The sequence below is a fragment of the Protobothrops mucrosquamatus genome, unplaced genomic scaffold, assembly GCF_001527695.2.
Source record: "Protobothrops mucrosquamatus isolate PMUCROS unplaced genomic scaffold, P.Mucros_1.0 scaffold874, whole genome shotgun sequence".
NCBI classification, from domain to species: domain Eukaryota; kingdom Metazoa; phylum Chordata; class Lepidosauria; order Squamata; family Viperidae; genus Protobothrops; species Protobothrops mucrosquamatus.
In genome coordinates, this window is record NW_015387128.1 from 537,709 (window position 1) to 555,084 (window position 17,376).

At 38.6% G+C, this 17,376-nt stretch overlaps 1 protein-coding gene across 1 annotated transcript; it reads left to right on the top strand.

Moving 5' to 3' along the window:
- Positions 1-323: 323 nt before the first annotated feature.
- On the top strand, positions 324-12,883 carry INIP (INTS3 and NABP interacting protein). The gene is made up of 5 exons (XM_015819222.1): positions 324-382; positions 4,211-4,295; positions 7,228-7,330; positions 10,279-10,369; positions 12,436-12,883. The coding sequence occupies exons 2-5, from the start codon at positions 4,271-4,273 to the stop codon at positions 12,529-12,531; spliced, it is 315 nt and encodes a 104-aa protein (XP_015674708.1). The 5' UTR covers positions 324-382; positions 4,211-4,270; the 3' UTR covers positions 12,532-12,883.
- Positions 12,884-17,376: the final 4,493 nt, after the last annotated feature.

Below are 17,376 nucleotides of genomic sequence, written 5' to 3' on the forward strand. Positions count from 1 at the left end.
CAAAACCCATCCCAGGCTGCAGCCAACTGCGCAGTTAAGACTGCGTTCCCCCTTCAGAGGCCAAAAACTTTCGCTTCCTTCACTACCAGGCAATCCCCGATTCAACTCCACAAGCGAAGCCCTCGGGGGGGGGGGGTCACGCTCCACGTTTTAAAGTCGTCAGCCTTCTTGGAACCAATAGGAAGAGACGGCGCGCGGCGCGCTCGTGTGACGCCACAAGAAGGCGAGGAGCTCGCGCATTGATTGGGAAATCCGGGGCCGGAGGGAAGATTCTAAACGGGGAGGCGGCAGGAGAGTCCATCTGGGCAGGTGGAGGAGGGGGGGCGGCGGGAAGGAATCTACAACGAAGTGAGACGTGGACAATGGCCCAGCAGCATCAACGGTGAGAATGGGCGTTGCAGCTGTCAATGTATTTGGACTAAACTGGCATTTTTATTGTTTTTATTGTCTCCCCTCCCCAATTTATATCTGGGTATTTTTAAAAGCCCATCGGGCTAAAAGGAAAGGAAGACCCAGTCACATCTGTTCCAGGGCATAGAAGATGGAGAGTTTGGGATATAAAAAAAAGGGAAGAGGAGCTGGCAAGTGCAAAAAAAAAAAGCCAGCCACGGAGGAATGAGATCTTTAGATAAATCACTTTGAAAACCTGTGCAGATTGATGTTGCACCCTGAAGGAAATCTGGGATTCTGCCTCTGCAACAGATCGCAAGCGTTCTTTTTGATTAAAGATAATTATTTTTATTTTATTCTAATAAATGGGGCCACCAAATAGCCGTTCTCGATTCCCCCAGCTCTTCCCTTCCTTTCTCAGCATTGACTTGACTTACAACAACAATTGAGCCCCAAATTTCTGTTGCTAAATGAAACATTTGTTAAGTGAATTCTGCAGTTAATTTAGTAACTTGGTTGTTAAGCGATTTTGCTTGTCAGAAGGTCTCAAAGGGGGATCATGTGACCCTGGGACACGACAACCGTCATAAATATGAAACAGTTGCCAAGTGTCTGAATTTTGATCATGTGACCATAGGGATGGTTGCAATGGTCATACATGTGAAAAGCAGTCATAAGTCATTCTTCAGTGCCATTGTAACTTTGAATGGCCACTAAGTGAACTGTTGTAAGTTGAGGACTACCTGTAGGATAGGTTTCTGGATAGGTTTCTGAGTTGTTGAATCTCTGAGTGATAGAATGAAAAAGAAAAAAAAAATCCTGTTGGCTTTGTATTGGCTTATAAATAAACTGGGAATACCTTTGACTTGAAGATTTGATAGCAAATTGCCATTTCTGGACTGTGCCTTTGTTCACTATTCTTTAGCATAACTGTATTTATTTTTATTGCTTTTAGAATAATGACAAAAAAGCAAAACACAACACAAAGATAATTATGATAAAATAACATACATTGTCAAAAAAGCTTCTTTAAAAAGTGGAAAAAATACACCAAAGGAAAAGAGTATATATCACTTTAACATTAAATTGCAATTGTATATATACTCATATAAAGTAATTATTATTCAGCTACATATATATTTCTAATACATTTATATAAGTATCATTTTTACCTAATATATTTTGTATGAATGGGTCCCAAGTTTCATTATATTTAACCAAACAAAATCTATATCTATAGATAATCTATCCATAGGTGGCAAATGCAATCAGGTCTAGTTTGGCAATGAACATCTGCAGGAAATATTCTCATCTGTTGAGTGAAAGGGCCCAGACATTTATTTTTCCAATTCTACAATATTAGTCTGATACTTTAGAATAAATAAAGAATAATGTTCTGTCTCATACCTTTGAGCTCACAGTATATCTAACTTATTTGGTATCCTATGACTATCACTGAGTGTTGTATCTTATGATTTATGATGATTGTATTTATGATTATGATCATGATTTATCACTTGTTGCTTGCATGTACCCTGAGAGCTTATGCACCAGAGGCAAATTCCTTGTGTGTCCAATCACACTTGGCCAATAAAGAATTCTAAATTCTAAAAATTCTAAATTCTAAAATTCTAAACAACCCTCTGGCCCTCCAAAAGCACACAAAAAGGGCTGAAAGTTTCACCCCCATCATGTCTGTAGCTGTCATTGCACCCCGCCATAATTTTCCAACCCATTTGTTTTTAAGTGCAACCTTTTCTAGCGGAAAGCTGCCCACCTCTAAATAAGGCAATTAATACAGTTTAAATGCACTTGCCTGTGCAGCAATTTAATTATATACACTTCCATAAAATACTGGTAGGATTTGACGTGAATGTATTATTTAATGAACTTCCTTTTTATGTTTTGAAGATAAGTAATCTTTAATATGTATGCCACCTACATATTTCCCTGTTTAACATATAAGTAAATTAGTTATATTGGAATAAATAAATGTTGGTTCATGACAAATTTAAAAAGAAAGCTCCTGTAAGCCCATGAGATAGACAGGGATAAAAATCAAATTAATATCTAATCTTCTTCATGCAGCACTTAAATGTAACCAGCTTCTGCAATTTGAGACATCATGAGTCTTTGATAAAAGCCTTCATCTTATTTTGAAATCTGGCCAAGAGACATTGATATTGTGGAATAATCCTAATTTGAAGATAATGGCCAATGCCTGACCCCCAGAGGGATCAATAGTTTAAATCAATTGATTCATAGTAGTTATTTTAACAGAGTCTACATTCTGACTATGATTTACCTTTAGCATCTCCTTGGCAGTGTATACAATTAAGAAATGGGTTGACAAAAAAGATGGTCCAGATGCTATAGCAGTGTCAGGGTATCTGGAATTTTACAATCTTTAAGAGATACTGTCCTTGAAGTGAAATCAACAGTACAATATATGAAACTCAAAAATAGGATCAAGATTAGCATTAGCAATATTAAATGTGGAATGAAGACTTGATTATCCAAATGGAAAATCAGTGGGTCCATATTTGTGCCATCCTTCCGAGAACTTTTTCTCAGATAAACAATGACCTATTGATGAATGTATAGATTTAATGCTAACATATAGTTAATTATATGTTTATTTGTAATTTCACACAATGTCTGATTTGACCCAGTAGACATGGCTGATAAAGCTTCTTGTTTCTTATAAAATTAATAATAATAATAATAATAATAATAATAATAATAATAATAATAATAATAATAATAATAATAATAATAATAATAATAATTAAAAAGTTGGAAGGGACCTTGGAGGTCATCGAGTCCAACCCCCTGCTCAGGCAGGAAACCCTACACCATTTTGGACGAATGGCTGTCCAATCTCTTCTTAAAAACTTCCAATGTTGGAGCATTCACCACTTCTGGAGGCAGGTTGTAAGTCTGGATATTTGGAGCTCCAAGTGACTTGATGTCAGCCTTCAAAATAGTCCACACCAGGAAACCAAAATCAAGAATATTATTTTTATTGTAATGTTACGGTAACAAAATTTTGCATGTCTGAAAGTGCATCTTCTCTTGCCTACCCTTAGAGAAACATTCCTACTTTGGACTCAAATTTCTCTTACCACAGTGTTGTTTAGACAGGATTGTTCTCACATTCCATTACTCTTAACAATCAATGAAAATGTTTAAATTAAGAAAATTGCGGCATAGCTACTAGAATTTTTTATTAAAAGATACAGATATTAGAATAAATAGTGTGGATGCATTCCAAATAGAACACATGCCCAATCCGAAGGGAGGAGAGATGTCTGTTCAACCTGGATGTTACTTTATGCATGAATAAATCATACAAATACCCAAACTATTTCAACAAATAGTGAATCCACTGATTCAGGACAAAATCTATTAAGAAATTCAGATTTTCTTCATTACAGCTGAAGTCTGTAAAATCAAAGAAAAAACTGTTCATTTCTTATGTCTCTTCAAGCAATTCAAATATAAAACTGATGCCCATGTTTTATTTAAGATTAAATGTGTGCTCAGTTTATAAATTCCACATTTGTTATTTTTTTCTGGCTTAAACTTCACTAACCAGGACCTTATCTGAAAACAAACGTTGAGTTTATTTTAGCCATTTACCCATTGCCTTAATATAGGAAATTACAGTGTATATATGCTATAGAATAATTGTGTTTTTCAAAATATTCTTCAAAACTGAAAACTTACTAAGTAAGTAAATTTCCATTTTATGGCATATTAATAATTATAGAGTTGCATGCCTTTATGATTAAATATTAATTTGTGTCTATTGTTATAGATCTTGGTGTAAATACAAATTGTAGCTGCTTTTCAGAAATTTAAGGGGGAAACAAGGAAGATGACATCAAACCCTTCTGGACAAGGTAAATGTTAACTCTGAGTAATTTTGACATTTCTCTGTGACTATTGCAGACAGGATGCTTTTCCCTGAGGTTCTGTGTGAATTAACATTCAAACAAACAAACAAAATCCCAGCTTCATACCAAAATGATACATGTAGCCTTAATGTATTGTGACAGGAATGGAATTTCTTGGACTCCCTTTCTTCGAGATCCCTAGGATCATACCCACTTAAATTACACCAAAAATAGATACATGATTTTAGTGATTTGATTTAGACTTTGAGTGGCTCGCACGCAGCATAAACAAAACTGAATAAAAATACAATAGAAAATAGAAAATAGAAAAATAATAATAATAATAATAATAATAATAATAATAATAATAATAATAATAATAATAATAATAATAATAATAATAATAAAAAAGTTGGAAGGGACCTTGGAGGTCATTGAGTCCAACCCCCTGCTCAGGCAGGAATCCTACACCATTTCGGATAAATGGCTGTCCAGTCTCTTCTTAAAAACTTCCAGTGTTGGAGCATTCACTGCTTCTGGAGGCAGGTTGTTCCATTGGTTAATTGTTCTAACTGTCAGGGAGTTTCTCCTTAGTTCTAGGTTGCTTCTCTCCTTGATTAGTTTCCATCCGTTGCTCAAAACTCATGCAGCTTTATTCAAGTAGGTGTCCCAACCACCTTAGCTAGGATCTGGGAGAACATTCAGGTCTTTGAAGCCCTTCAGAACACCACCCTAACCCAGGCATCGCAAAAAGGAAGCCATACTCCTTGCCTCCCAAAAGATGTCACTGCTTAATTGAAGGACCCAAAGTGTACCAACTCATGTCAGTTCTTGTCGGCTGGGCACACACTATTGGAGGTAAATGGTCTGTCAAATAAGCCCTATGCCTTTGAGGCATGCCCATTACTGCATTCTTGTCCACTTGAAGCTTCTAAGTGGTCTTCAAGGGCAGCCTCACATACAGCAATAGTCAAGATATGAGGTAACTAGAGCAGGGGTCTTCAAACTTGGCCCATGCCTGGCTGAGGAATTCTGAGAGTTGAAATCCACAAGCCATAAAAGGGCCAAGTTTGAAGACCTCTGAACTAGAGCATGAGTGACTGAAGAGCTAATACACCAGATGGAGTTGTGCAAAAGCATTCTGATTTTAACCCTAACCCTTAAAAATAGGTGTCCTAACCCTACCCTCTACCCAACTCCAGAAAAAAAATAATTATCTAAAACAAATCCTGAAAAACTAGTCTACATATTCGTGTGATATCACCATCCTGCAGCTTTAGATTGCCAAAATAATATAACCTTCATCCACGACCCCTAAGTTATAAACTTTTACTTACTTATCCCATTTATCCAATTATCCTATCCTTGATCTGGTAAGTTGAAAAGAAAATGTCATCAGAAAATCCTACAGTCCTAGAATTATTTTCTTACAAATGTTCTGAACATATGAATTGACTATTACCTTTATTCTTCCCTGTCATAAATTGGTTGAAATTAATGTTCTTTAATATGCATTGCATATATTATATGTAAGGGGGGGGGGGTAGGAATGATTTACAGGCAGTTTTTGCTGCAACAAAATTATATAGCACCACGTGGTTTTTTTCAAAATGTTTTTGGTATAATGTCCTTTAAAATTGACTCATTAAATTATCTGACCTTATTACAAGAGTTTTCAAATTGGTCTTCACTAAGAGATAGTTCTCTTGGGGAAAGTTTTCAGGCACAGTTTTATTTATCATTTAAATCACTGTTCCAAAGCAAAGCCTTAAACCAAAGGGCATCCATTAGTCTGTAAGTATGGATTTCTCCAAGGACTCCCTATTCATAAATCACTCTGTATTGCATGCTTCTCTTTATGCCGCTGTAATTATTAAAGGCAAGTAAGATACCATATTTTAATCATTCAGAAGAACTTTAATGTGCAAAATGAATTTTCCTTAATTATTACTGAACATTGTGGGACAATATGCCCTTAGAAAGTGAAAGATAATTGGCTTGTTGATTGCAATTCCAAAAAGCACAATTAAATCATTATAAAAGGTATAGTCTCTCTCTCTCTAGGGTTGCATTGCTGAGAAACTCAGTGCTCAGGTGTTCACTGTGGAAGGACGTGATGCCGTAGTACAGATAACAATTCTGAAAATGGCTTATAAGGACAACCAAACTCAAGATAATGAGCATCTTTTATGTTGCGTTTTATTAGGAAGCTATTTAATGCTATAAGTAAAGAGAAGGGAAATGGGGTACAGGTAGTCCTTGACTTAAGGCCTCACATTTAATGACCCGTTCGAACTGACATTTGTTACGAGAACATGGAGCCATTAAAAAAAAAACCTATCTCAACCCTAGGAAAGTAGAAATCCAAAGAGAGAGAAACTGAAAACTACTACTCCTTAATTGGCTTAGATATAGGTAGTCCTCCACTTTCATTTAACAACCATTGAAGGTCACAACGGTGCTGAAAAAAAGTGACTTACAATCCTACTTTACACGTATTCCCTCAAATCATGTGATCAAAATTCGGGCACTTGGTAACCGGCATGTATTTACAACATTTACACCATCATGGGGTCAAGTGATCACGGTTTGGGAACTTCCCAGGAGGCTTCTGACAAGCAAAGCCAATAAGGAAAGCTGGATTCACTTAATGACTGTGTGATTCACTTAGTGGATCATGGCAAAAAAAAAAAGGTGTAAAATTAGGCACAACTCCCTTAAACGCATCGCTTAGTGATGGATGTTCTGGTCCCAATTGTAGCCTTAAGTCAAGAATTACCTGTAATAAGCATCAGAGATGTTTGTTTTCAAGAGGAATATTTTCATTTTTCTCTCTGAAAGGTTATTTTGGAAACGTTTGAGGACATTGAAGTTATTGAGAGGTTAAAAGAAAGAAGACACCGTTCTGACATTTACCTCCTCTTTTTTTTTTTTCCAGGATTTCAGAATAAAAACAGGGTTGCAATCTTGGCTGAGCTAGACAAGGAGAAAAGAAAGCTGCTGATGCAAAACCAATCTTCCACTAATCACCCTGGAGCCAAGTAGGTTGTGCTCAAAAGCTTGTCTCTAGACCAGGGGTCCCCAACCTGTGGCCGGCGGCCTGGTACAAAAACAGGCCGATGCCATGCCGTGGGGCACAAAAATGGCCCACAGTGGGGCGCAAAAAAAGGCTGCCACACCATGGGGCGCAAAAATGGGATGCTGCCGTGCTGTGGGGCATAAAAATGGGACACCACGGGGTGCAAAAATGGGATGCCATGCTGCGTGAAAACGGGCCAATGCCGTGCCTCAGGGCATGAAAATGGGATGCCGATGTGCCTTGGGGCACGAAAATGGGCCGATGTCATGCCTCGGGGCACAGAAACAGGGCACTGTGCACAAGAACGGGGCAGGGCTAGCAAGTATCATGCAAGCACCACCCCACCCCGTTTGCGTCACACGCATGCTCACGGTCCCATGCACGCGTGCGCATGCATGCACGCGTAAAATGCTTTCTCCTCCCTTTCCCTCCGGTCCACCAACCAAGAAAGGTTGGTGACCCCTGCTCTAGACCACCTGCTCACGGGTTCTGATCATAGCAGTAGAACAGGCACAATTAATCCCCCCCCCCCCGCACTGTAAGAATTGGGAGCAGACTGCTTCTAAATCTATTCTGGGCTTGTACAGGTAGTCCTCGACTTACAACAGTTTGCTTAGTGATTGTTCAAAGTTACAACGGCACTGAAAAAAGTGACATCATTTTTCAGACTTATAGACATTGCAGCATCCCCATGGTTACATCATCAAAATTCATGGCAACTGACTCACATTTATGATGGCTGTAGCATCCCGGGGTCATGTGATCCCCTTTTGCAACCTTCTGACAAGCAAAGTCAATAGGGAAGCCAGATTCACTTAACAACCATGTTACTAATTTAACAACTGCAGTGATTCACTTAACAAATGGGGCGAGAAAAGTCATAAAATGGGGCAAAACTCGCTTAAGAAACTTCTCACGTAGCAACATAAATTTTGGGCTCAATGGTGCTCATAAGTTGAGGACTACCTGTATATCCCAACTCTCATCTTTGTCCTTTCTAACAAAGGAGGAAAATATTTGAAGCATTTTGAAATTTCAGTTTTTATATTTGAGTGCATACACGCACGCACACACCCTCACACATATACGTATATGCACACAAAGATATATATATAGATGCACAATTTAGAAAACACAGTTTCACCTCACTGAGGTGATCAGAGATAACATAGGCATTAAATTCTATCCTAAATAGTGATTAAGGTACATTTGGATATATTTTGTGGCAGAACATTTGCATATAAAATACTTACATATATCTTTTCAATCCAAGATTGCAAAGTGTGTCAAGTGTTTTATATGCAAATTTTCCCCAGATTGAAAAGGAAGTAGGATCTACTTGGAAGTAGCTAGAGAACAGGAGTTGCTAGGAGCCTTTGAAGTACTTCAGTGAGGTTCAGGTATTGTAACAGAATTTTGAAAGCCTAACATCCCCTCTCTCTACTTTAATTTGTACAAGTAGGCCTCAACCTACAATTACAAGTGGGAATCAGAATTTCAGTTGCTCAGCAAGATAGTTGTTGAGTTAGTAACACATAATTTTGCCACTCTTTTGCATGGTTGTTAAATGACTCACCCTGGTTATTAAGTGAATCACATGGTCATTTAGCGAATCCGGCTTTCCCCCATTGACTTTGTTAGCTATCTGTGTTAGCTATCCAATTTCCAGAGTATGTGGAGCCAGGGTGTTAGCTTGCAATCTGGTTATTCTGTTAACTGTCCTTAATGAATACAACTACTTGGACTGTATTTTTCTTGTTTCAGGGTCCCATAAAGTAGGGGTCCCCAACCCCGGTCTATGGACCGGTACTGGGCCGCGGCATGCCAGCAACCAGTCCACACAAACAAGCAAAGTCCCATCCATGGGATGCAGGCAGCACACAAAACCACGCACTCTCCAGTCCACGGAAAAACCTTTCTCTACAGAACTGGTCTCTGGTGCCCCAAAGGTTGGGGACTTCTGCCATAGAGACTTCTCTGGGCCTTTTCTCACGAATATGATAGTCTTTGATTAAAAAAAAAACGATACAGTTTTAGATGGCTTTCTCCCAGGTGTTGAATTTTACCATAATATTAAGTGGGGCTTGGACCAGAAAGGAAACAAAAAACAACACTTAAATTAACTTGTTTTCCTTTTTGGCATGTTTGAACTAAATTTTAATAGATTGTGATACTGCAGTCATATGTTTCTGCTGACTCCCAGCTGCCAACAGTTTAGCAGTTCGAGTCTCACCGGCTCACAGTTGACTCAGCCTTCCACCCTTCCGAGGTTGGTAAAATGAGGAGCCAGATTGTTGGGGCCAATATGCTGACTCTGTAAACCGCTTAGAGAGGGCTGTAAAGCACTGTGAAGCGGCATATAAGTCTAAGTGCTATTGCTATTACAAAGAGGCCTTGCTGAGTCCCTGTCTCAATGGGAAAATCTTTTTCTGCAGACAGGGTTCTGCAACTACTCTACAAAACATACGAACCTCCCATCGTGAAGTCTATGAGCCCCTGGTTAGTACTGTTGTTTTATTCAGGTTCCACTTAGGTAAGGCACTGGGTGGCACTGTGAGAAAGGAAAAACGTGCTGCGTGAGGGAGAGAGGAGAGTAGGATCTGTTCTCCTATATGTCTTCCAGCTGACTTGCTTTTGATTTATAGCCGGGTATGGTTGTTCTTTATGTTTGAGCTTGAATGCCATTAGTGGAGCACATCTTTCCAGAGCAGAACTGATGATCCCATTTGAGTTTGTTGTTCTTGAGTACATTAGATTTCTCCTGAAATTCTTCTCTTTTAAAAAAGAAACAAATATGAAAGTTTTGACTCTGGGATACCTAGCTCAAACCTTTGCAGTGAACCCTGTGCTCTTTCTCATCTCCATTGCCTTGGTGTGACGTGGCTGTTTTCCTCCTTCTGTTATTTACAGCATCTCTTTGGCTAGATCCTCCCTTAACAAGGATTTTCGGGATCATGCCGAGCAGCAGCACATAGCAGCGCAGCAAAAGGCTGCTTTACAGGTATGTTCTCCTGGTCAGTGCAGAGATAAAGAGGCCAGATAGCAGCTTCATAGATGTTGGTGGTTTTTTGGGTACCTCAGAAGCAGAGATTCCCAAGGATTCTTCTTCTTTTTAAAAGAGAAGGGAAGGATGGAAGCCCTGGTGGCACAGTGATTAGAATGCAGTATTATAGGCAAACTCTGCCCACAGCTTGGAGTTTGATCTTGACAGAGCTTAGCCTTCCATCCTTCCAAGGTTGATAAAATGAGGATCCAGATTGTTGAGGAAAATATGTAAATAATACTTTTATACTGTAAGCCACTCGCAAGAGTGCTGCAAAACACTGTGGGGAAGTATATAAGTAAGTGCTACTGCTATTGCTATATAGAAAGGGCAGTTTCCATAAGGCAGGGATTGGAACCCTGAATATATCGTGGTTACTCAGTAACTGAAGCTTCTGAGCTAAAATGGCTGCTTTGAAACCAGACGGGCTGGGGGCTGTGTCAGAAAACCTTGACACAGCCAGGAAGCTGCAAGTAATGGAGAGATGAATCAGCACATATTCTGTGTACTATTATAGTATCTAAAACAAGTAAAATAACACAAGAAATAATAGGCCATAATTAAGCCATACTACACACCAGGTGTCGCCAAACCTGGCAACTTTAAAATTTGTGGGCTTCAACTCCCACAATTCCCCAGCCAGCATGGCTGACTGAGGAATTCTGGGAGTTGAAGTCCATAAGTCTTAAAGTTGCCACGTTTGGAGAAGCCTGCTATATACTATAGAGCAAACCATCAAACTATCTGAGAACTTGTTGTGAACGATCTTCTAAAAAAATATGCAGGGATGGGATGGACTGAATCTGTGGGGAGATGCTGGGCAGGTGTTGTTACCAAGAAGACACACCTCCTCTGTCAGTTCTTTATGTGATAGCAGAAATGATGGGAGTCCCTGCAGAATACAAAACTGAACTCATGATCCTTTGCCTTCTTGCAAGAATAAGGCAAGCTGAGAAATGCTATCAGGTAAATTGAAAGCACTTGAAAATGAGGCAGAATGGAAGGTTAGGAGAAACTGAAAATTGAACAAAGCAAAGGATTGGTTTTTCTATATGCATTGCGATTTTGGACACACCCCTCCTTGGATCCAAACATCTGGTGATTTCAGGCAGCAGGATAAAAGCTTGCAGAGTGTGATGCACAACTTTTGGAAAGTGATGAAGTACAGAGAGAATTTAAGAAAGAAAAATATTTCTATATTTCTCTTGATGGTAGTCGATCTTCTTCCATTGGGAATTACTGGAGGGTGTCCAACAAGTCCAATAACACCAATGTGGGATGTTAACCGCAACCTTCACTCTTCGATGGGCCCAATTGAATTACTTTTAGGAATAGAAATTCATGTGCCTCACAAAAGTTTAAAGCAGGAGTGTTCAACCCACGGCCCACGACACACGTGCAGCCCTGGACAGGTAGTAATGTGGCCCCACAAGATAATTAAAAAAAATATAAGAAAGGAAGCTTGTTATTTATATACCTTAACTATATTATATATTTTATATGTGGTCCAAGACCATTCATCTTCATTCAGTGCAGCACAGGAAAGCCGAAAGTTTGGACACTCCTGGCTTAGAGACTGCTTAAATACAAAATGAATGCCAGTGATGTGATTTTGGTGCTGAAATAAGAGCAGCGATTACTCCTGCTCATTGTGTGTCAACGTTATTTTTCATTTTAGTATCTGCTGGAGGTCAGCTGGAATGCAAGCCATATTGGGAGCCTGACAAAACCCAAATGCTCCTAAAGAATTTCATTAGCATGTAGACAAACAACCTTTGAAGAAGATTCTCTCCCCCCCCCCATCAGATTTAAATGACCAATTCTGACTTTTCCTAGGTTTTAGCTGACTGTTATATCAACACGATAAAAGTGTCTGTGTTGAAAGATTTTGGGCATTGAAATGTATAGCTGAATCATTTTGAAAGTGTTTAGTGGGCTCCTTTAGCTGGGACGGCAGTGGGGATGGGATTTGTTTTTGTCTTATGTGTATAATTTTCAAACAGGTGTATCTATTCCTCTTACAGCACGCTCATGCACATTCTTCAGGATACTTTATAACACAAGACTCAGCCTTTGGGAATCTTATTCTTCCTGTATTACCACGGCTAGATGTAGAGTAAAAGAAAATTCATGAAACAGAAAACATCTGGGTTCATCTAAGCTGCTATTTCAACTTTGAGGCAATCGTTTGTGAGAAGAAGAGCTGAAAACTGTTCAAAATGGCTCTGATTTTGAATTCCTGATATTTTGTTTCTTGGAAGACAATATAAAATGTATTCCGGAAATTCCCTGCTTTTATTGTCCTATTACATGTGTATTGGCATTTTTAAAGAACTTGTTTTCATTTTCTAGCACACATGAATAAGCCTTTAAGTCAGAAAATTGAGGGGGGAAGCGAGGTACAGTGTCTGAGAAACAGAAAGATCTGTAACAGTGTCTTATTACCCATTTATTAAATTGATTATGCATAAATCGTATTGGTGAGTTTTAATAGTTCCTAATATTATAAAAAAGTAGAATGCTGGAGTTTAGAAATTCAACAAGAAACAACCACGTGCATGGGACAAATGTATCAAAATAAATTTAATGTTTAATTTAACATACCTGGTTAGTTGAACTCTTTTCAAAGGTTTCCACCACAAGACAGATTCACATGGAACAGTAAACAATCACAACAGAAAGACAGGTGCAAAAAAGAATATATGATTGCCCAAACCAAGATGACTTTATCTCATGTGGTTCTGATAGTGTGATCACCAGGGACTTTCCAAAACAAAGTACATATTTCAAGATAATGTTCATCTAATTGTATATAACTGGCGGTTAGCAGTGTCTCATTTGTGCGAGTCTCATAGCCAGAATCTGGCATTTGTCTCCTTTCTTTTTCTTCCACTGAGGAAAACTTCATGTGCAAACAAGAGAGAGTTCCAAACGGACAGATGGTCTTAGCAGTTGGAGAAAATCCTACCTGTTGAATCCCTGCTTATCATGTAGCTCTTAAGAAAAAAAACACCATCAAAGCAGACACAGGAGAAAAATGGTGTCATTCTGGTGTGGTTGTCTCACATCTATTTTATCATGCACATTTGTTTGTTATACACAAAGTTAAGGCTACATTTTAGAATAGGTCGAGGAACCGAAAGATCGTAGAAGAGAAGACCTACACGGTCGTTACCTGTTGTCGCTACTCTTCATCTAAGTACCCTCCGTACCCTGTGTCTACACGATAAACTTCGTGGAAGACAAAGGAATCGACATTCACCTTTGTTGATAATGGTTTGTACAACTAATTGTCGATACGAGTTCACTTACACGCCGCGTTCTTAGGCTTGTAGCATAAATTTGTACACAGGATTCCTAAATGTTTTGCCATCACACCTCCCTTTAGTGTAATCTTAATATATATACCTCCCCAACACCGAAATCAACAATGAAAAAATGGGAAAGGCAATTTTACTATAACAATGTAACTAAAAGGTTCTTCACACTTACCTTGGACTCTGCATCTCTCCAAGAAAGGTACAATTTACAGTTTGGGAAACCCTGATGTACAAGCTGGGTAGTTAATAATATCTTGGAAGCCTCACCAGTTTCACGGAATAAGCCAGCCAGAATATGAATTTGACAGAACATTATTCTTTGATACGGGGAATTTTGATAAAAGTCGCTTCCTAAGAAATCCCAATGCAATTTGTTGACAGCATTTATACTTCCTGTTCTTGAGTTTTCTAATACCAAATATTCCAGTAATCTGAGTAAAGACGGCCCCAATTATAATTTGGGAAGTTTCCTTCCCCAAATTATTACATGGTTCTTGTTGCTTCTTGTTAGAGGAGATGCTTGGGGACAACTGACTAAAGAGTGCTTAGATGTAGCAGCCAGCTGAATCATTCTGACTGAGGCAGCATATAAGTCAATGAATGAATGACTACAGTATTACAGTTGATATAAAAAGCCAAACACTCCTGTTAAAATGCCAGGTTTCAATAATAATCATAATATTTGTAACAGTGATCTAGTCAGTGTTTATTACAGGCCAATGCATAAAATGGATATAGAAATTCTACACATCCTTGTTAAAATGCCAGGTTGAGATGTAAAAAAATCAGACCAAAGTAAATCACATCAGAATTTTTTTCCACCTTTAATATAATTTGTACAATTCAATTAAAAAAACAAATATTTTAGGGAGGAAAATAACAAAAAACTAGAATATGTGGTTGCATAAGTATCTACCCTTTCTTCTAAGTAGGGATGTGGCTGTGTTCAAAATTAACCAGTCGTATTCAAACTGATGGTAAATAGTAGCCATTACATACCTGTCATCAATTAAAATTACTCTTATCAAGCTCATACAACATTCAGCTGTTCTAGTAGGATTTTTCTGATATTTACTCAGTGGTCTCTTACAGCAAAAGCCACAGTCTGCAGAAAGCTTATGAAGGGGTCTCATTCTTGGAAAGTATCAGTCTGGAGAAGGGTACAAAAAAAAATTCCAAGGCACTGGATGTACCATGGAACACAATGAAGACAGTCATCAACAAGTGGGAAAAACACATGGAACAACAGTGACATTACAAAGAACTGGATGTCCCTCCAAAATTGATGAAAAAACAAGAAGAAAATTGTTCTGAGAGGCTGCCAAGAGGCCTACAGCAACATTAGAGGAGCTACAGGAAATTCTGGCAAGTACTGGTTGTGTACTACATGCAGTGGTGGGATTCAGATATGTGAACAACCGGTTTTCTGTGTAGATGCCGCTTCCAAAAGTCCATTCAGGGCCTGGGCAACAAAAAATTAGCTATTGGTTCTGCCAAACTGCTGCGAACCGGCTGAATCCCACCACTGACTATACGTGACAACAATCTCCCACATTCTTCATATGTCTGGGTTGTGGGGTAGGGTGGCAATTCTTCCAAAAAGTATGCTTGATGCAAAAACAATGCTGTGACTCATCAAAAGTATGCCCACAGTGAAGCATGACTGTATCAGGATTACGATTTGGGGCTGCTTTTCAGCTGGAACAGGGGCTTTAGTCAAGGTGGAAGGAATTATGAACAGTTTTCAAATATGCTAAAATGCTGAAGATGAAGAGGAATTTCTCCTTACAACCTGACAACAACCCAAACCATTTCTCCAAATCAGCAGAAGAACTGCTTCACCAGAAGAAGATCAAAGGTTTTGGAATGACCCAGCCAGAGCCTGGACCTGAATCCAACTGAAAATTCGGTGGGGTGACCCAAAGAGGGCTGTGAACAGGAGATGCCCTCACAATCCGACAGATTTGGAGAGCTTTTGCAAGGAAGACTGGGCAAAGATTCCCAAGGTAAGAGAGGCTCCCACCCGAAAAGACTGAATGCTGTCATAAAATCAAAAGGTGTTTCAACAAAGTATGGGTTTAAGGGTATGCACGCTTATGCAGCCACGTTATTCTAGGTTCTTATTGTTATTTCCCCCCCTAAAAGATTTCAATTTGTTTTTCAGTTGAACGGTAAGCTTCTATGTTATATTAAAGGTAGAAAAAATTCTGAAGAGATTTATCTTAGTCTGATTATTTTTTACATCTCAAAAACCTGGCATTTTAACAGAGGTGTGTAAACTTTCTGTATCAAACTGTATGTATTGGCCTATGATAAAGACTGAGTAGATCATTCTCAAAAATATTATGAATATTATTGAATCTTTAGTTCATGAACTTTAATATAACTCTGCAGTAATAATGCATATCCAGGCAGAGAATTTTAAGTAGGAAATTGATGAGAAAATCTGCAGCTCAATGAAATGCAAAATTGCTAGAGGGCTGAATCTATACTGTGAAAAAAACTGATGTGTATCAAGCTGTTAAAGGCAAAAAAAAAACCACTTTGGGTGAAGAGAAGTTCTTGGTTAGTTGGCAGCTCTTCTGGAATGTGACTTTGGCAAAGATGGCCGTAGAAATAATTTATCCAACTGAGATAGGTAGTTAAGAAGTGTGAAATATAATTAAATGCAAATAATCCTCGACTTACGACCATAATTGAGCCCAAACTTTCTGTTACTAAATGAGACAATTAAGTGAGTTTTGCCCCATTTTACGACGTTCCTTGCCACAGTTATTAATGAATCATGACAGTTGTTAAGTTAGTAGCATGGTTGTTAAATGTCATTGACTTTGCTTGTCAGGAGGTCACAAAAGATAATCACATGACCCCAGGACACTGCAACCATCATTAACATGAGTCAGTTGCCAAGTATTAGGATTTTGATCACGTGACCATGGGGATGCTGCAACGGTTGTGTGAAAAACAGTCATAATTCACTTTTTGCAGCACTGCTGTAACTTTTAAGTCGAGGACTATCTGCAAACAAATTTAAATGCTCTTTTTTTCGTCGAAACATCTTTTCAATGAAAAAAAGTTCCCTTCTTCATCTAAGATTGGGTGATTCTGGAGATCCGTTTTTGGTGACTGTAACCTGCCTATTGAATATTCTCTTCAACTATTTTGTTTCACTTCCCCAGGCATTCTAATCCTGAATCTGTGAGCTGTTTTTAAATCATAAATGTTAAACCTTTACTCTGCTTTTAATCTGCTCTGCTCCTCTTTTCCATTTTATATTAATCTTTTAATATCATGCCTTTTGATAGTCGTCTTGCAAGTTTAAAATAAAATAAATGGAGAAAAGACTTTTTAAGTATGTATCACCACCTTTCTGTTTTTATTCTTTTTTGGGGGGGAAGCATCCTTCCGTTTGCTGGGCACCCAGTACAAGGTGAAAGGAGGTGCCTAGAAGAAGAAGAAGAAGAAGAAGAAGAAGAAGAAGAAGAAGAAGAAGAAGAAGAAGAAGAAGAAGAAGAAGAAGAAGAAGAAGAAGAAGAAGAAGAAGAAGAAGAAGAAGAAGAAGAAGAAGAAGAAGAAGAAGAAGAAGAAGAAGAAGAAGAAGAAGAAGAGGAGGAGGAGGAGGAGGAGGAGGAGGAGGAGGAGGAG